At 39.1% G+C, this 15088-nt stretch overlaps 1 protein-coding gene across 7 annotated transcripts in view; it reads left to right on the top strand.

Annotated features, from left to right (window-relative positions):
- The first annotated feature begins 9575 nt into the window (after positions 1 to 9575).
- CAST (calpastatin) overlaps positions 9576 to 15088 on the top strand; it is a 74928-nt gene continuing 69415 nt past the window's right edge. For 2 of the 7 annotated variants that reach the window (XM_058168017.1, XM_058168013.1), the window contains exon 1: positions 9578 to 9831. In XM_058168017.1, coding sequence (XP_058024000.1) covers positions 9781 to 9831 — 51 coding nt within the window. In that variant the 5' untranslated portion in view covers positions 9578 to 9780. Of the gene's footprint in view, positions 9832 to 10282; positions 10366 to 13139; positions 13299 to 15088 lie in introns of those variants that run through there. The other 5 variants (XM_058168015.1, XM_058168012.1, XM_058168016.1 and 2 more) reach the window with 5 other exon arrangements.

Genomic DNA, 15088 nt, shown 5'->3' with positions numbered 1-15088 from the left:
GCAATGTTTATTGGTGTTCAGATCTGAGCTGATTTATTTTTGTTTTCTAAAAAAAATGAGCAGGGCTTATGGGCAGACTTTTATTAACATGAAGACACTGTACCAACGGCACATTATCCCACAGAGCAGGGGTGAAATCCAGCAGGTTTGGAGAACCAGTTTGGAGAACCAGCAAATACCACCTCTGGCTGGGGTGGGAATGGAGATTTTGCAATATCCTTCCCCTGCCATGCCCACCAAGCCATGCCCACCAAGCCACACCATGCCCACAGAACCGGTAGTAAAAAAAGTTGAATTCCACCACTGCAACAGAGTCTCAGCACCTTGATTCTGGTGGCTGTCTGTAGACATTTTCAGAATGCAGCTTTCTCCCAGTCCATTCGTAAATGACAATATGGAACTATAGTTAAAGGCTTTGGAGAAATTAGCTGTTTAGAAAATTCTTGACTTGCTTATTACCATCAGCTTCCAGTAGGATTTTAGTGCAGAAGGAGAGATGACTCTGTGTCCAAGCAGGTCCCTTTATAGTCCCTGTGACTGTTATGTTCTTTTATTTACACTCAGATACATGCACACATGTAAGGAAATGGTGGAGGTCTTGCTAGCAATTCATACTATTTTCCTTTTGTGTGGATTCAGTGAAATAATGTTTATTGCTTTAAGACCAATGATGGCTTAGGGCAAGGCATTAGCTGAATTGTTCTTTTAATTAGCTGGAAAGCACAGTGATTGGCCCAGGATGTTTCATCGTTTTTAAAAATAGTTGAAATGATGACAGTGGTAATTCCAACATATCTGGATAAACTTGCTTAGAGAAGGCTGATCTAACATACACTATTTGGAAATAGCTGATTCCAGCAAATGAGTTTTCATATACTATAGCAAGGCCTGGTCTATGTAGCCGATTGCTTTCATCTTGTTTTTTTCCACCCACACCTATTTTTATGTCAGTGGCCTAATTGATTCATGCTTAGTGCGAGCCCTGCCATGAGAAAAATAATTGAAAATCCTATTCGCCCTATACGAAGAAGTTAAGATATTCTAAGCTTCCAAAGTGACTGCCAGAGGCAAGATTAAAAAGGAAAGTCAACCATACCATGCATTTATGTATAAATTTATGCTTGTCTGATTTCTGATGTCATCTAAAGTCAAGTGAAATATTTATTGCTATTATTCACCCATGATTGAAAAATCAAGAAATGTCCACTGGTTCTCAAGGCTCACAATGGTTATCACCAAAATCATGTCAACTTATCTGCATTCTTATCAGATATGCTGTGGATTATGTCCCACCAATATACTTACAATTTGTGTGACCCATTTTGGCAATGTCATTAGGCAACAAGCTTTCATTTCTTCCTTGCTACTGCTGTACAATTGAATGATAGTATTTCTAAGCAGAAAGATACAAAGCACTAGAACAGCCCATAAAAATGATTAAGGAAAATATACCCTATGAAAGAGTATCTTAAAGCATCATGGTGAGCAACTGCACCCCAGAGTCGCTGTGGATCTTAAACCCTTCTTTTTTATATAACAGTTGGAGCCCTTTCAATGGTGCCATTAAATTTCTGCAATGAAATTTCTGAAAACTGGCAGCATAATTACCACCCTTGAGGCAGGAAGTACATGAACATTGGTCCTAAAATAAACCTAAAACAAAAAATAAACACTGCTACTCTCCCTACAAAGAAAGCTTGGGGGGAAAATATCCATAACCTACTTTGCCCAGCTATAGGAGATGCTTCTACTCATAATATTCAGGCTTGCAAATAAACATTAAAATGTAATTTCCAGCTACTAGAGCTTGCCCAGTTCTGCTGTAGCCTGCAAAAGTGACTGAGGTTAGTGTAGCATACCATAAAAGCTTTCAGAAACCACAGCCCAGAAAATGGCTATTTAGAAAATATTTGGGGTGGGTAGGTGGCGTGGCAAGACAGTAAACTAGTCTAATTCATGAATAGTTAGTTAATATGAAAGTATTGTAATTAATAATTTTATTAAGTCAACAATAATATAGGAACACTAATTGTTTCTTTGGAATTGAATTGCAAGTCTGCAATTCAATTTAACCTGCAAGGTTAAAAATGAGTTCTGTTCCTAAGTCTGCCTTTAACTCAAATATGCATGTAAGGTGGAACTTGTACTTATGCATGGACTGCCTATTACTAAAAAAATGGCAGACAGTATTCTCCTTCGGTAGTTTGATGAACCACTGAAACTGTATGTTGTCATGAACTGCTTAAAACAGGCTGTATATTAAAAATGTGCAGCTCCAGCAATTCATTAAAACATTTTGCAGCTTCAGCAGTTTATTGGCTTGGGGTAGGAGGACATCATCCACCATTTGTAGTAATAGACAGCCCATTCATAAGTACAAGTTGTCTATAAGGTGAGTGTTCTTGACCTAGGGGGCTGCCTGTATACCCTGTATACTGTTAATTGTTCACAAAGTGGGTGTCTCCTATGAAGGGATAGCAAGTTCTTCTGTGCTAACACCATATAGGCCTTCCCAGTCAGGACCTGCGCTTGCTTTTCTTCATGCCAGTAATTGTATGCCAGCACATGGGCAGTAATCTAAATCCTCAAATATTCTATATTCTGGAACTATTTATGAATTCTATTTTTGTCCATAAAATAGAAAAAGAAACATCAATAGGCAGCGGCAGTTTAAAAAGAAAAAACAATAGGAAGATACATTTAACTTTGTAATTAGCTCTCTGTTGATGGCTATCAGAATAAGATTTTCAGAATTTCATCTCCTCTGTTTCTAAATGTTATGAAATGTGATTTAAAGCTGCACACATGAAATATATAAACTGTAGCAATTATGTAACTATACATGCAAACTATTGTTATATACAATTGTATCTTTGCCTTAGTCGTGAAAAATTTCATATAGATAGCAATGTTTTCCAAGTATTTTACATTTATCTGAATCAGAATCTGGAACCATGCATAGGCCTTAGTGGAAGTAAACAAAGAGGGATAAAATCCGGGGTGAAATGCTCCCAGTTTGGCCGATCCATTAGCGATGGCAGCGGGTGGTTCAGAGAACTGGTAGCAAAAATCCCTGCCCCTGCCCATGCCCACCCAATTGCCTGGTTGCCCATTCACCTGCTTGCCGCTTCTTTACGGTTCACTTACTTAATGTAAAAAAACAAGGCTCTGATGATCAGAGCTGAGCTGCATGATCGTCAGAGCCTCTTTTTTTTACCTTTAAAACAAATGCTTTTAAAAGGTAAAAAAAGGCTGACGATCACAGCTGTGCCATGCGATTGACAGAGCCTTTTTTTTAACTTTTAAACGCATTTGTTTACAACCTATTTTGCAGAATAATTGTAAAAAAATGCTTTTAAAAGTAAAAAAAATGTTCACGGGCCACAGCTGATCACATACACACACCCGTGCACTGTTCTACTTACCTCATGTCTCCTTTTGGCATGTACTGCATGTGTGGACTTCGCATTTGGTGCACGTTTGGCGCGCGACACACATGTATAGCCAGCAAACCTGTAGTAAACCAGTTCAGATTTCATCACTGGATAAAACATACACTGCAAAAATACAATGCATTTTCACTGTTTACAATACAAACTTGCACAAAATGTCATGGGGCAAATACCAAGGGTCAGATATACATATTGTCATGATATACATATTGTCATTTATATATTCTTATGGTTAGATAAAGGCACATATAGAACTAAGTTATGGGCTCTGAGGCTCTACTTTCCCCTATCCAGGATGGTCTTTCACGACAGGAAAAGTTGTAAAAGATGATATCTGTATAGCTGATAGTCTTTACAGTTGTGGCCTATTTCTGGCTCCTCAGCTTTTCCTCTCTCTATATATATAGAGGAATGTCTGTCTGTCTGTCTGTCTGTCTATTTATCTATCTATTAATCTGCATAAGTTTAATATGACGATTGCCATAGTGATCTCTATTGCAGAGATAAATTGCACACCATATTTTTGTCATTAGTTCAATGGATTCATACTGCAGCCTCAGTTGAATTATTATGGATAAGTAAACGATGACTTAGAGCACAATACACGACCTTCTACCACATAAGCGGTAAAGATATAAGACTGCTTAAATCTAAGTTCTAGATACCATACTGGAATATGCTCCTCCCCTGTATACTGTTAATTGTTCACAAAGTGGGTGTCTCCTATGAAGGGATAGCAAGTTCTTCTGTGCTAACACCATATAGGCCTTCCCAGTCAGGACCTGCGCTTGCTTTTCTTCATGCCAGTAATTGTATGCCAGCACATGGGCAGTAATCTAAATCCTCAAATATTCTATATTCTGGAACTATTTATGAATTCTATTTTTGTCCATAAAATAGAAAAAGAAACATCAATAGGCAGCGGCAGTTTAAAAAGAAAAAACAATAGGAAGATACATCTAACTTTGTAATTAGCTCTCTGTTGATGGCTATCAGAATAAGATTTTCAGAATTTCATCTCCTCTGTTTCTAAATGTTATGAAGTGTGATTTAAAGCTGCACACATGAAATATATAAACTGTAGCAATTATGTAACTATACATGCAAACTATTGTTATATACAATTGTATCTTTGCCTTAGTCGTGAAAAATTTCATATAGATAGCAATGTTTTCCAAGTATTTTACATTTATCTGAATCAGAATCTGGAACCATGCATAGGCCTTAGTGGAAGTAAACAAAGAGGGATAAAATCCGGGGTGAAATGCTCCCAGTTTGGCCGATCCATTAGCGATGGCAGCGGGTGGTTCAGAGAACTGGTAGCAAAAATCCCTGCCCCTGCCCATGCCCACCCAATTGCCTGGTTGCCCATTCACCTGCTTGCCGCTTCTTTACGGTTCACTTACTTAATGTAAAAAACAAGGCTCTGATGATCAGAGCTGAGCTGCATGATCGTCAGAGCCTCTTTTTTTTACCTTTAAAAGCATTTTTTTACAATCTATTCGGTGAAATAGTTTGTAAACAAATGCTTTTAAAAGGTAAAAAAAGGCTGACGATCACAGCTGTGCCACGCGATTGACAGAGCCTTTTTTTAACTTTTAAACGCATTTGTTTACAACCTATTTTGCAGAATAATTGTAAAAAAATGCTTTTAAAAGTAAAAAAAATGTTCACGGGCCACAGCTGATCACATACACACACCCGTGCACTGTTCTACTTACCTCATGTCTCCTTTTGGCATGTACTGCATGTGTGGACTTCGCATTTGGTGCACGTTTGGCGCGCGACACACATGTGTAGCCAGCAAACCTGTAGTAAACCAGTTCAGATTTCATCACTGGATAAAACATACACTGCAAAAATACAATGCATTTTCACTGTTTACAATACAAACTTGCACAAAATGTCATGGGGCAAATACCAAGGGTCAGATATACATATTGTCATGATATACATATTGTCATTTATATATTCTTATGGTTAGATAAAGGCACATATAGAACTAAGTTATGGGCTCTGAGGCTCTACTTTCCCCTATCCAGGATGGTCTTTCACGACAGGAAAAGTTGTAAAAGATGATATCTGTATAGCTGATAGTCTTTACAGTTGTGGCCTATTTCTGGCTCCTCAGCTTTTCCTCTCTCTATATATATAGAGGAATGTCTGTCTGTCTGTCTGTCTGTCTATTTATCTATCTATTAATCTGCATAAGTTTAATATGACGATTGCCATAGTGATCTCTATTGCAGAGATAAATTGCACACCATATTTTTGTCATTAGTTCAATGGATTCATACTGCAGCCTCAGTTGAATTATTATGGATAAGTAAACGATGACTTAGAGCACAATACACGACCTTCTACCACATAAGCGGTAAAGATATAAGACTGCTTAAATCTAAGTTCTAGATACCATACTGGAATATGCTCCCCTCCCCCTTTCTTCTGCTGCAATAGTTTAACATGTCACCTTCCTCAAAATGTTCAAAATCAAGAATACTACAAGGCACTCAAATGAGAAGATGAATTGTGGGAATATACATTTTTGGGAAGAGTTGTATCTTGCCCCTAATTTAAAAAATGTATATGTTCTAATATCTTGATCCTTCCAGGATTCAATTCTGTTTTGCTTATCAACCTTGTAGCAGAGAGTAGTGTTCGGTGTGATGAACCCTCAGGAATGCAGCACAGTCTGTCAAACCTGTTATGTGATGAGGTTCAAGTATTGTTTAAAATTAAACATCACAAGTAAAGAAAATCTAATTTGTGTTTCAAGAATAATCCTCTCTTTCATTTACTTGGTTCCTCTGTATTCTAAACATATAATAGGTTAGTAGTTAAGAATATGAACTACAAAAATCTGAAAATTTCATTCTCATTGCAAACCGGTAGTAAAGATAAGTAGAACCCACACTGTTCCTGTCTTTTGGCACAGATACTCTAAAACAGGGATCTCCAACCTTGGTCCCTTTAAGACTTGTGGACTTCAACTCCCAGAGTCCCTCAGCCAGCAAAGCTTTAAGACTTAAGTCCACAAGTCTTAAAGGGATCAAGGTTGGAGACCCCTGCTCTAAAATAACCATGGAGGGCACAACCAGTAACCACAGGGGAACGGTAACCACACCAGCGTGCCTACCGTCCCTGTCCCAATGTTTCCTTTTATTCATATCCATTTCATGGATACAATCATAAACATAATTATGTTTACACTTGTATCTGTTATCAAATACATGCTTGATGAAAAACATACATTAATAAAATAAATAAATAAATTTGCTCTGTTGTGGCAACAGCAAGCAATAGGACATTGTTAGACTGAAGAGAGAAACCACACTTCCAGTCTTGTGCTGATACAAATCTAAAAGCACCATTTTTATAGCAGAACAGGAAAACAGGATTGCAAGTTGCCCTTAATGAGGAAGGTGAACTAAGGCTGATGTCATTCATACAAGTCATTTCAATGTGATCATGGAAACAATGCCTGTGCTCAGTTAGCAGGTCATGTAGAAAAGCTCTTAATTATAGATAACAGCTTACAGGAGGGTCCGAAACCTATCTATGTAAACCAGCATTTCTCAATCTTGGCAACTTTAATTTAAGATTTACCTCACACTTAGAAACTAACAACCTACTCTCCAATAAACAATTTGGTTTCAGGAAAAAATTATCATGTAACTTACAACTTCTCCACTGTAAAAACATATGGATTACAAATCTTGATCAAGGCAAATCAATAGATGCAATCTACATAGACTTCTGCAAAGCTTTTGACTCAGTAGTACACGATAAACTTCTCCTAAAACTAATATCCTATGGTATCTCAGGACCCCTTCACAAATGGATATCTGCTTTTCTGTCTAACAGACAACAAGTGGTCAAAATTGGCAATGCTTTATCAAATCCTGTTCCTGTCAAGAGTGGCGTTCCTCAAGGCAGCGTCCTTGGACCAACACTCTTTATACTATACATTAATGATCTTTGTGACCATATCTCAAGTAATTGTGTTCTCTTTGCTGACGATGTCAAACTATTTAACACCACAGACAATACTTCTATCATTCAAAACGACCTTGATCATCTAACCGCTTGGTCTAAAAATTGGCAGCTCCAAATTTCAACCAGCAAATGCTCAGTCTTACATATAGGAAAAAAGAACCCAAACACTAAGTACATACTAGATGGACATTATCTTACAGACGACCCCCATCCCGTTAAAGACCTTGGAGTTTTCATGTCAAATGATCTAAGTGCCAAAGCCCACTGCAACTACATAGCAAAAAAAGCTCTAAGAGTTGTAAACCTAATCTTGCGTAGCTTCTTTTCCAAAAACACCACACTACTAACCAGAGCATATAAAACATTTGCTAGACCAATTCTAGAATACAGCTCGCCTGTTTGGAACCCTCACCACATCTCTGACATCAATACAATTGAACGTGTCCAGAAATATTTTACAAGAAGAGTTCTCCATTCCTCTGAAAACAATAAAATACCTTATCCCACCAGACTTGAAATCCTAGGCTTAGAAAACTTGGAACTCCGTCGCCTTCGACAAGACCTAAGTTTAACTCACAGAATCATCTATTGTAATGTCCTTCCTGTCAAAGACTACTTCAGCTTTAATTGCAATAATACTAGAGCAACTAATAGATTTAAACTTAATGTCAACCGCTTTAATCTAGATTGCAGAAAATATGACTTCTGTAACAGAATCATCAGTGCTTGGAATACTTTACCTGACTCTGTGGTCTCTTCTCATAATCCTAAAAGCTTTAACCAAAAACTTTCTACCATTGACCTCACCCCATTCCTAAGAGGACCATAAGGGGCGTTTTTCTTTTCTTCTTCATATATATATATATATATATTATCATATAAGGATATATATATATATATATATATATATAATATAAGGAGGTATAAGCATATATATATATGCTTATACCTCCTTATATATATATATATGCTTATACCTCCTTATATTTACTCATATATGTGTTTATATACTATATAATCTTTTTGTATGATACCTACATATATTGTTGTGACAAAAATAAATAAATAAATAAATGTTGAACTTCAGCTCCCAGAATTCCTCAGCCAGTGATGCTAGCTGGAAAATTCTGGGAGTTGAAATCCATGTCTTAAAGTTGCTTATGGCTGAGAAGCACTGCTATAGATGTTTTGTATGCAATCAGTATAGATAATGGTGAGCCAGAATATTGGGAGCTTATTTCAGAAATGTCCATAAACCCAAACTGTGTAGGTGCCCGGGACTGAGTCCTAATTCTCAAGGGTCTATTAAAATGTATGTTTTCATAACAATTTGTCTGCTTTTCCAAGCCCTACTTTATGAGCTACTCTTTTCAAAATTGAGATGACTACTTTTTGCCTAGATATTGTGATTAGACAATAATTCCCAAGGAAACTTGCTTGGCATCAACTATGCCACTTTTTTAAGAGTTTTTTTTCCCTTGGGAATGTTCTTTTTAACTTGCATTTAGCTAGTGTAATTATAGCATGCTTGTTTGTAATTGCCCTGGTATTTTCAGTGAGATCAATTAAGTTTTAAGCAACTTTTTTTTGCTTTTAGTGTTCCTGAGATTAATTGAACTCAGGAATGCTTATATAAGCTTTCAAAGAAACTACACCAACTTTAGTGGGACAGGCTTCCAGATATCTATGTAAAGGCCTGTCTGTGTTTTTTCTTTCTTTCATCTAGATGGCTTATTTGGAATGACCAAATAATTGTTTATCTCATCCAAACACTAACCAGAGTCAAACCTGGACCTCGTGGCTTCTCATCTGGTTTTTAAGAGAGGAAAGTAATATTATCTTGTGCAGATTACATACTGAGATGCTTAATTTTTTTAGAAATTAAGGAGCGGCCTCTCGCATGCCAGGCCTAACTGGTAAGAAACTGGATCAATAGATGGTGTGTTCCCGAGTGCGTTGTAACCCCTGCAAGATTTTTAACAGGAGGCTCCTTTGAAACAAGCTAGAATGAAACGGCGCTCAGAGGCTGGGTTAGCAGCCTATAAATCTGCAAGGCAACAGCCGGCTCGGGGACTACAACAATGTGCCACCCAGCCCTTTCGCAGTGAACCTCCTCCCGGAGAAATTCTCCGAGACTGAAGCGGCGGCCGCAGGAAGAGGAGGCGCCACAGCCCGCCTGATTTTTGGCACGGGGTCCGTCGGAAAAGTTTCGTAGCTCCCCGCCGGATCCTCCTCCGCTGCTCGTCTCTCTTCCTCGTTCTTGGGGGTGTCCCGTCAACACGCCGCAAGGGGAAAACGGCCTGCGAGGAGTCAGAGCGCCTCCTCAGCCGTCATGTCGCAGCCCACGAAAGGCAAGAAACAACCCGCCGCCGGCTCCAAAGAAGTAAGTCGGAGGCGAGCGGGCGGGAATTAAGCTAAGCTAATAAACAGTTGCCCCTGAAGAGGGCTCGTTCTTATTTCCCCCCCACGTTCCGAATAAGAGGGGCGAGAAACGTTTGCGTGCGGTGGGGGCCGAGGCTGAGGTGGCGAAGCGCAGCAGAAATTCGCCAGCGCCCACAGCGGCGAAGAGCCAAGATCGGCGGCGCGCGGGAGAGCCGACGAGCAGAGCGGGAGCGGCGGAGGGGAGAAAGCCTTTGGGTGGGGCGGAGCAGCTGCTCGAACGAGGGAATTTGGGGTGTGTGCGCGCGCGCCCTCGTTTGCGTAAGCGCAAGGCCGCCTTCCGTCGTGACGCCGCCTTTTTTTTTTTTTTTTAGCTTCTCGCTCTCTTCCCCAGATGTGCCCGCCTGCCCTGCAATTTCCCCTGTCAACTGATAGGCGATAAGCGCCGTAGGCTGTCATTTCCAGGGCGCCCGCTGGAGGAAGGCTGGCGAGGGCACTTCAAAGACCTCAGCCCCTCCCTGCGGTCGTGTGAAAAACGGTGACTATTATTATGGCAACCCTTTAAAAATATTTTAGCACTGCAGGCGTATTTGGGCTACTTTAAACCCGGAGGTGGGATCTTTGAAAGCTTTTTTTGGGGGGAAAGTGGCTCTGGGCGTCCCGAACTTTGTCTCGGGGCGGGTTTTCTAAAGTGTTGAGGATTCAAAGCTATCTTTGGCTTGCAAAGATTATTGGGTTTGCGCAAGGCGGATTTGCGCGTGTTTTAAAACCGCGATTTAGAAAGGGCAACACCAAGTCACACACGACGCCGTCGGGACGATTTACCGAGTAACAAACCCGCAAGCACATTTAACCTGCTTTGAAAACAGAGCTTATGGTTATAAAACGGCCTGTCTGTCTGAACTCGGAAATGTGGATTAACTATCATGTAAATTGGTGCCCATGCCATTTAAAACAATGGGCTTTCTAAACCCCTTCGTTATGGCTTGTTTACAACTCAGTGTGCTGTGCCTCTGACCCAGGCTCTGAGCATCTGTATGTTCAATGGCATTCACCTACTACACTGTCATCATTAAGCTTCATGTCGTTCTCTTGTTTAAATGAAATCTAGTTGGTATCCTATAGTGGTTCCAATAGAAATCAGGAGATTTAGTTAACAGATTGCCTTCAGGATTTTGGGCATCTCCCTTCCTCTTTAATGGAGAGAGATTCTTACAATTTAGGCTTCTTGCCCTAGAGAAAAGATGAAAGGTGGGTATGATGTCATTTATCAAGACCTCTATCTTATTTCTAGTACAGGTGGGTGTTCATCTTGCTATGAAATAATAGATACTACAGTGGAATTTCATAGTTTGACTTCTACCATTAAGTTACTTCATAGTGCCTGGAAAAGTAGGCTGTAGAGTGGCCGACCTTATGGCCCTCCTGTTTGTGGGATAGCAAGGCAAATGGCAGGTGGAGATTCCTTGCAACACGTTTTTTATTTATTTATTTTGTCACAACATTATATATAAACACATATAATGAAAGAAAACAATAGGGCAGGAATGGTAGGCACTTCTGTGCACTTATGCCCTTTATAGTCCTCTTAGGAATGGGGTGAGGTCAATGGTAGACAGTTTTTGGTTAAAGATTTTGGGAATTTGAGAAGAGACCACAGAGTCAGGTAGTGTATTCCAAGCGTTAACAACTCTGTTACAAAAGTCATATTTTCTGCAATCAAGAATAGAATAGAATAGAATAGAATTTTTTATTGGCCAAGTGTGATTGGACACACAAGGAATTTGTCTTGGTGCATATGCTCTCAGTGTACATAAAAGAAAAGATACCTTCATCAAGGTATTGATTGAAGCAGTTAACATTAAGATTGAAGCGGTTAACATTAAGTTTGAATCTATTGTTTGCTCTTGTATTATTGCGATTGAAGCTGAAGTAGTCTTTAACAGGAAGGACATTGCAATAGATGATTCTGTGTGTTAAACACAGGTCATGTCTGAGTTGGCAGAGTTCTAAGTTTTCTAATCCCAGGATTTCAAGTCTGGAGGTATAAGCTATTTTGTTGTTTACAGAGGAGTGGAGAACTCTTCTTGTAAAATATTTCTGGACTCATTCAATTGTATTAATAGAATAGAATAGAATAGAATTTTTTATTGGCCAAGTGTTATTGGACACACAAGGAATTTGTCTTGGTGCATATGCTCTCAGTGTACATAAAAGAAAAGATACCTTCATCAAGGTACAACATTTACAACACAAATGTCAGAGATGTGGTATGGGTTCCAGACAGGTGAGCTGTATTCAATAATGGGTCTTGCAAATGTTTTGTATGCTCTGATTAGTAATGTAGTGTATTTGGAAAAGAAGCTTTTTTCCCCCCACAATTTTTTTTCACAAAATTGTGGAGCAAATTATTCATAGTGGCACCTTTCCCCCAGTGCTGCTTCTTTTTCAGTGCTGTTTGCAAACTGTGGGGAAGTCAAGATCCTGGGGAAGGGCCTTGCACTGAAGATAAAACTTCCCTGTGTTCCTTGATAGTTAGTGACCTATTAGGTACCCCAAGAAGAATAAGAAGTATTCGAAATACCCTTCTCAGAATGTATAGTAGATAACTTTGTATATTCTTTTGGGCTTTCAAGCCATTGGCAACAAAACATTTCAGTATTTTGTGACAACCAAACTAGTGTGGTTAGTTTATGGTCCATTGTCCTGGTAATTAGTAAGTCATAATTCAGTTGGCTCCAGGTTAGCACCTGTGGGAACATAGAGAATTTATGGGTACTTCATTTTTGTCTGGAGCAAAGTGCATATCTTTATCTATGAATGCAGCCCACGGGTAAAATATCATTTCTTGGCCAGCTTTTTTTTTTTTTTTAAGATTCTGACAGTGGAGGAGGAATTTTATCCAGGAAATGCTAGGAGTTTAGAAAAAAAGACAATGAGTGGAGGAGACACTCCTTCCCTTCTTCCAGGAACTGGGTCAAAACAATGGAATCATACTTAGGTGGTTTTGGGTGGTGCAGCTGGCACCAAGGGAAACTGGATCGAGACATCATTCTCTTCACCTCCGTCTATCCAGGAGAGGAAGGGGGACGGTTTTCGCTGATTGGATTCGCGCGCAGTTTGTCCAAAAAGACGATCACTTCTAGGCAAAGCCCACCCGTTGCATTAACTTCAAAGCAGAAAAACGGGGCTCCGGCGAGCAGACAATCACAGAGACACGGACCATCCTCTTCAAACTTTCCTACTCTGCTGTCTTTTTTGGGGCGGACCGACTGAAGGACGCAGCAGCTTCTCCACGCCCTCTCTTTGCCCGCACATATTCCCAAGCCCTCAGGTCAGACAGTCGCAGCCAGCCGCGCATAACTGGGAGTTTCGTGCGCGCTCTCTTGGAAAAGCTGAAACCGAACTTGGAAGGAGTGCTGGGAACGGTCGGTCCCCGCGATGGCTTTTGCGAGTTGGTGGTATGCGACGGTAAATACACTGCTGCGGGTTTTGGAGATCCGGTGTTTGATGTACTTCTGAGGGAGTGTCGGTCGTTAATCCTCTCGGAGGGAAAGCCTTCCTTGTCTTGCTGAGGGCGTACCTGTGGGCTTTTACACCAGGGATGAATTGGCCAAGGTGGAGAACACGAAAGTTTACGCCCTTGTGGTATGCATGGAATAGCTAGCCTATTCTTGTGATTTTTTTTTTGATTTTTTTTTTTTTGGCTGTAGCCTTTAACTTTCTGACATGAAAGTTTGATTGATTAGAAAAGGAACGTGGACACGGTTCTGAAGAGTAGGGTTTATACTCTTCGTTGGTTGAATAAATCAGATTGAAAAAGACCTTTTTAAACCACCTTGGAATCATCTTGGAATGTAGGCAGTAAGCCAGTTTTGGGAATAATAAAAGTAGTTGTTCTGATTAAAGTTTTGAAACATGATTTGGGGCAATTTAATTGATGATTTTAAAAAATGGCATGCAAAGCTTTTTCATTTAAAAAAAAAAGTCCATAATTTTCAATGCAGATTGGGTGGCTTCCATATTTACGGAGGGTGGAACTGCAGGTTTTACCTAATAAAAATTAATATCAATTCTCCTGCTGACATTTATGGTAATGCTATTGTATATGATTATGGCAGAGTTAAATGGCTTTTCAAAAGGTATTATATGTTTTCCTCCTCTCCAGTTTGTCATTGGGAACGATCAAGGTTTCTGAGATAAAGTAAAAGCTATAGAATCTCTCCTCTGAACTATATTTTTGTTTTTAATGTCCTTAGTACAGGGCATTTCTGGCTTATGAAAGGATTTCTAAAATAAATTATGATCTTTTGAAGTTTGGTAGTTATCATTGCAGAAGAACTTCCTGAATTAACCTGCAATTATGTCACAAGAAGATCATTCACTCTATTTGCTGATTTTGCTAACTTTAGGAAGTGATTTTAAACTTGCAAAAGAGATGGGTCATGTAACCATAAATTTTACTACATAATGTAGTGGGCAGATTGCTGAGGGAAGTACTTGACAACATATCCAGTATACCAATATTAAAGCAATTGATAATTACTAATTCTTAGTTATCCATCCATGTCATTAATTTATGTTTAGCATATAAGCCCCTAAAAAGCAAGAGACCAAGATATAGATCATTTTCCTCATTGCAGTCTTGCTTGATCACTAACACTGGAAATATTCTGGAAGGGCTTGTGCTGTGATTCAGAGACTGCTATATTATGGTTAGTGTACTGAAAATTAGGCCTTCTCCACGCACACAAGCCTATCCTCTGGAATATTTGGGAGGGGTCTATACTGGTTTCCTTTTACCATAGATTTGCAAAAGGCAAATCTCTGTGAATGTCAGGTGTGTTTTCCCTCCTTTTTACAATATACTGTGATTTTAACATTTTTTTCTTTCTTCTATGATAACTTTTTAAAACTTTTTTGTATCATAAGGTGGTATTTTGTATCATAAGGTGGTATTTTTTGTATCATAAGGTGGTATTAAATGGTTTTCATGCAGATCTGTGTTGTTTCCGTAGTCACATGTGACTAGTAAATTTGATCTAGATCATATAGTTGGGCTGAGTATATAGATAAAACCCTATTTAAAAAATATTGCTTTTAAAATAGTACCAGGAAAAAAAAGTACCATAAAAAAAAATACCAAACAAGAAATTCCAAAAATGCATATATAATAAAAATACGTAACAAGTGCTTACAAAAATAAATCAAAAATACAACAGAAAAAAACACAAAATATAAAAGTATAATATGTCATTAAA

This window comes from Ahaetulla prasina, chromosome 2, assembly GCF_028640845.1.
Source record: "Ahaetulla prasina isolate Xishuangbanna chromosome 2, ASM2864084v1, whole genome shotgun sequence".
In the NCBI taxonomy this organism is placed as follows: Eukaryota; Metazoa; Chordata; class Lepidosauria; order Squamata; family Colubridae; genus Ahaetulla; species Ahaetulla prasina.
This window is presented reverse-complemented; position numbering and strand designations above follow the sequence as displayed.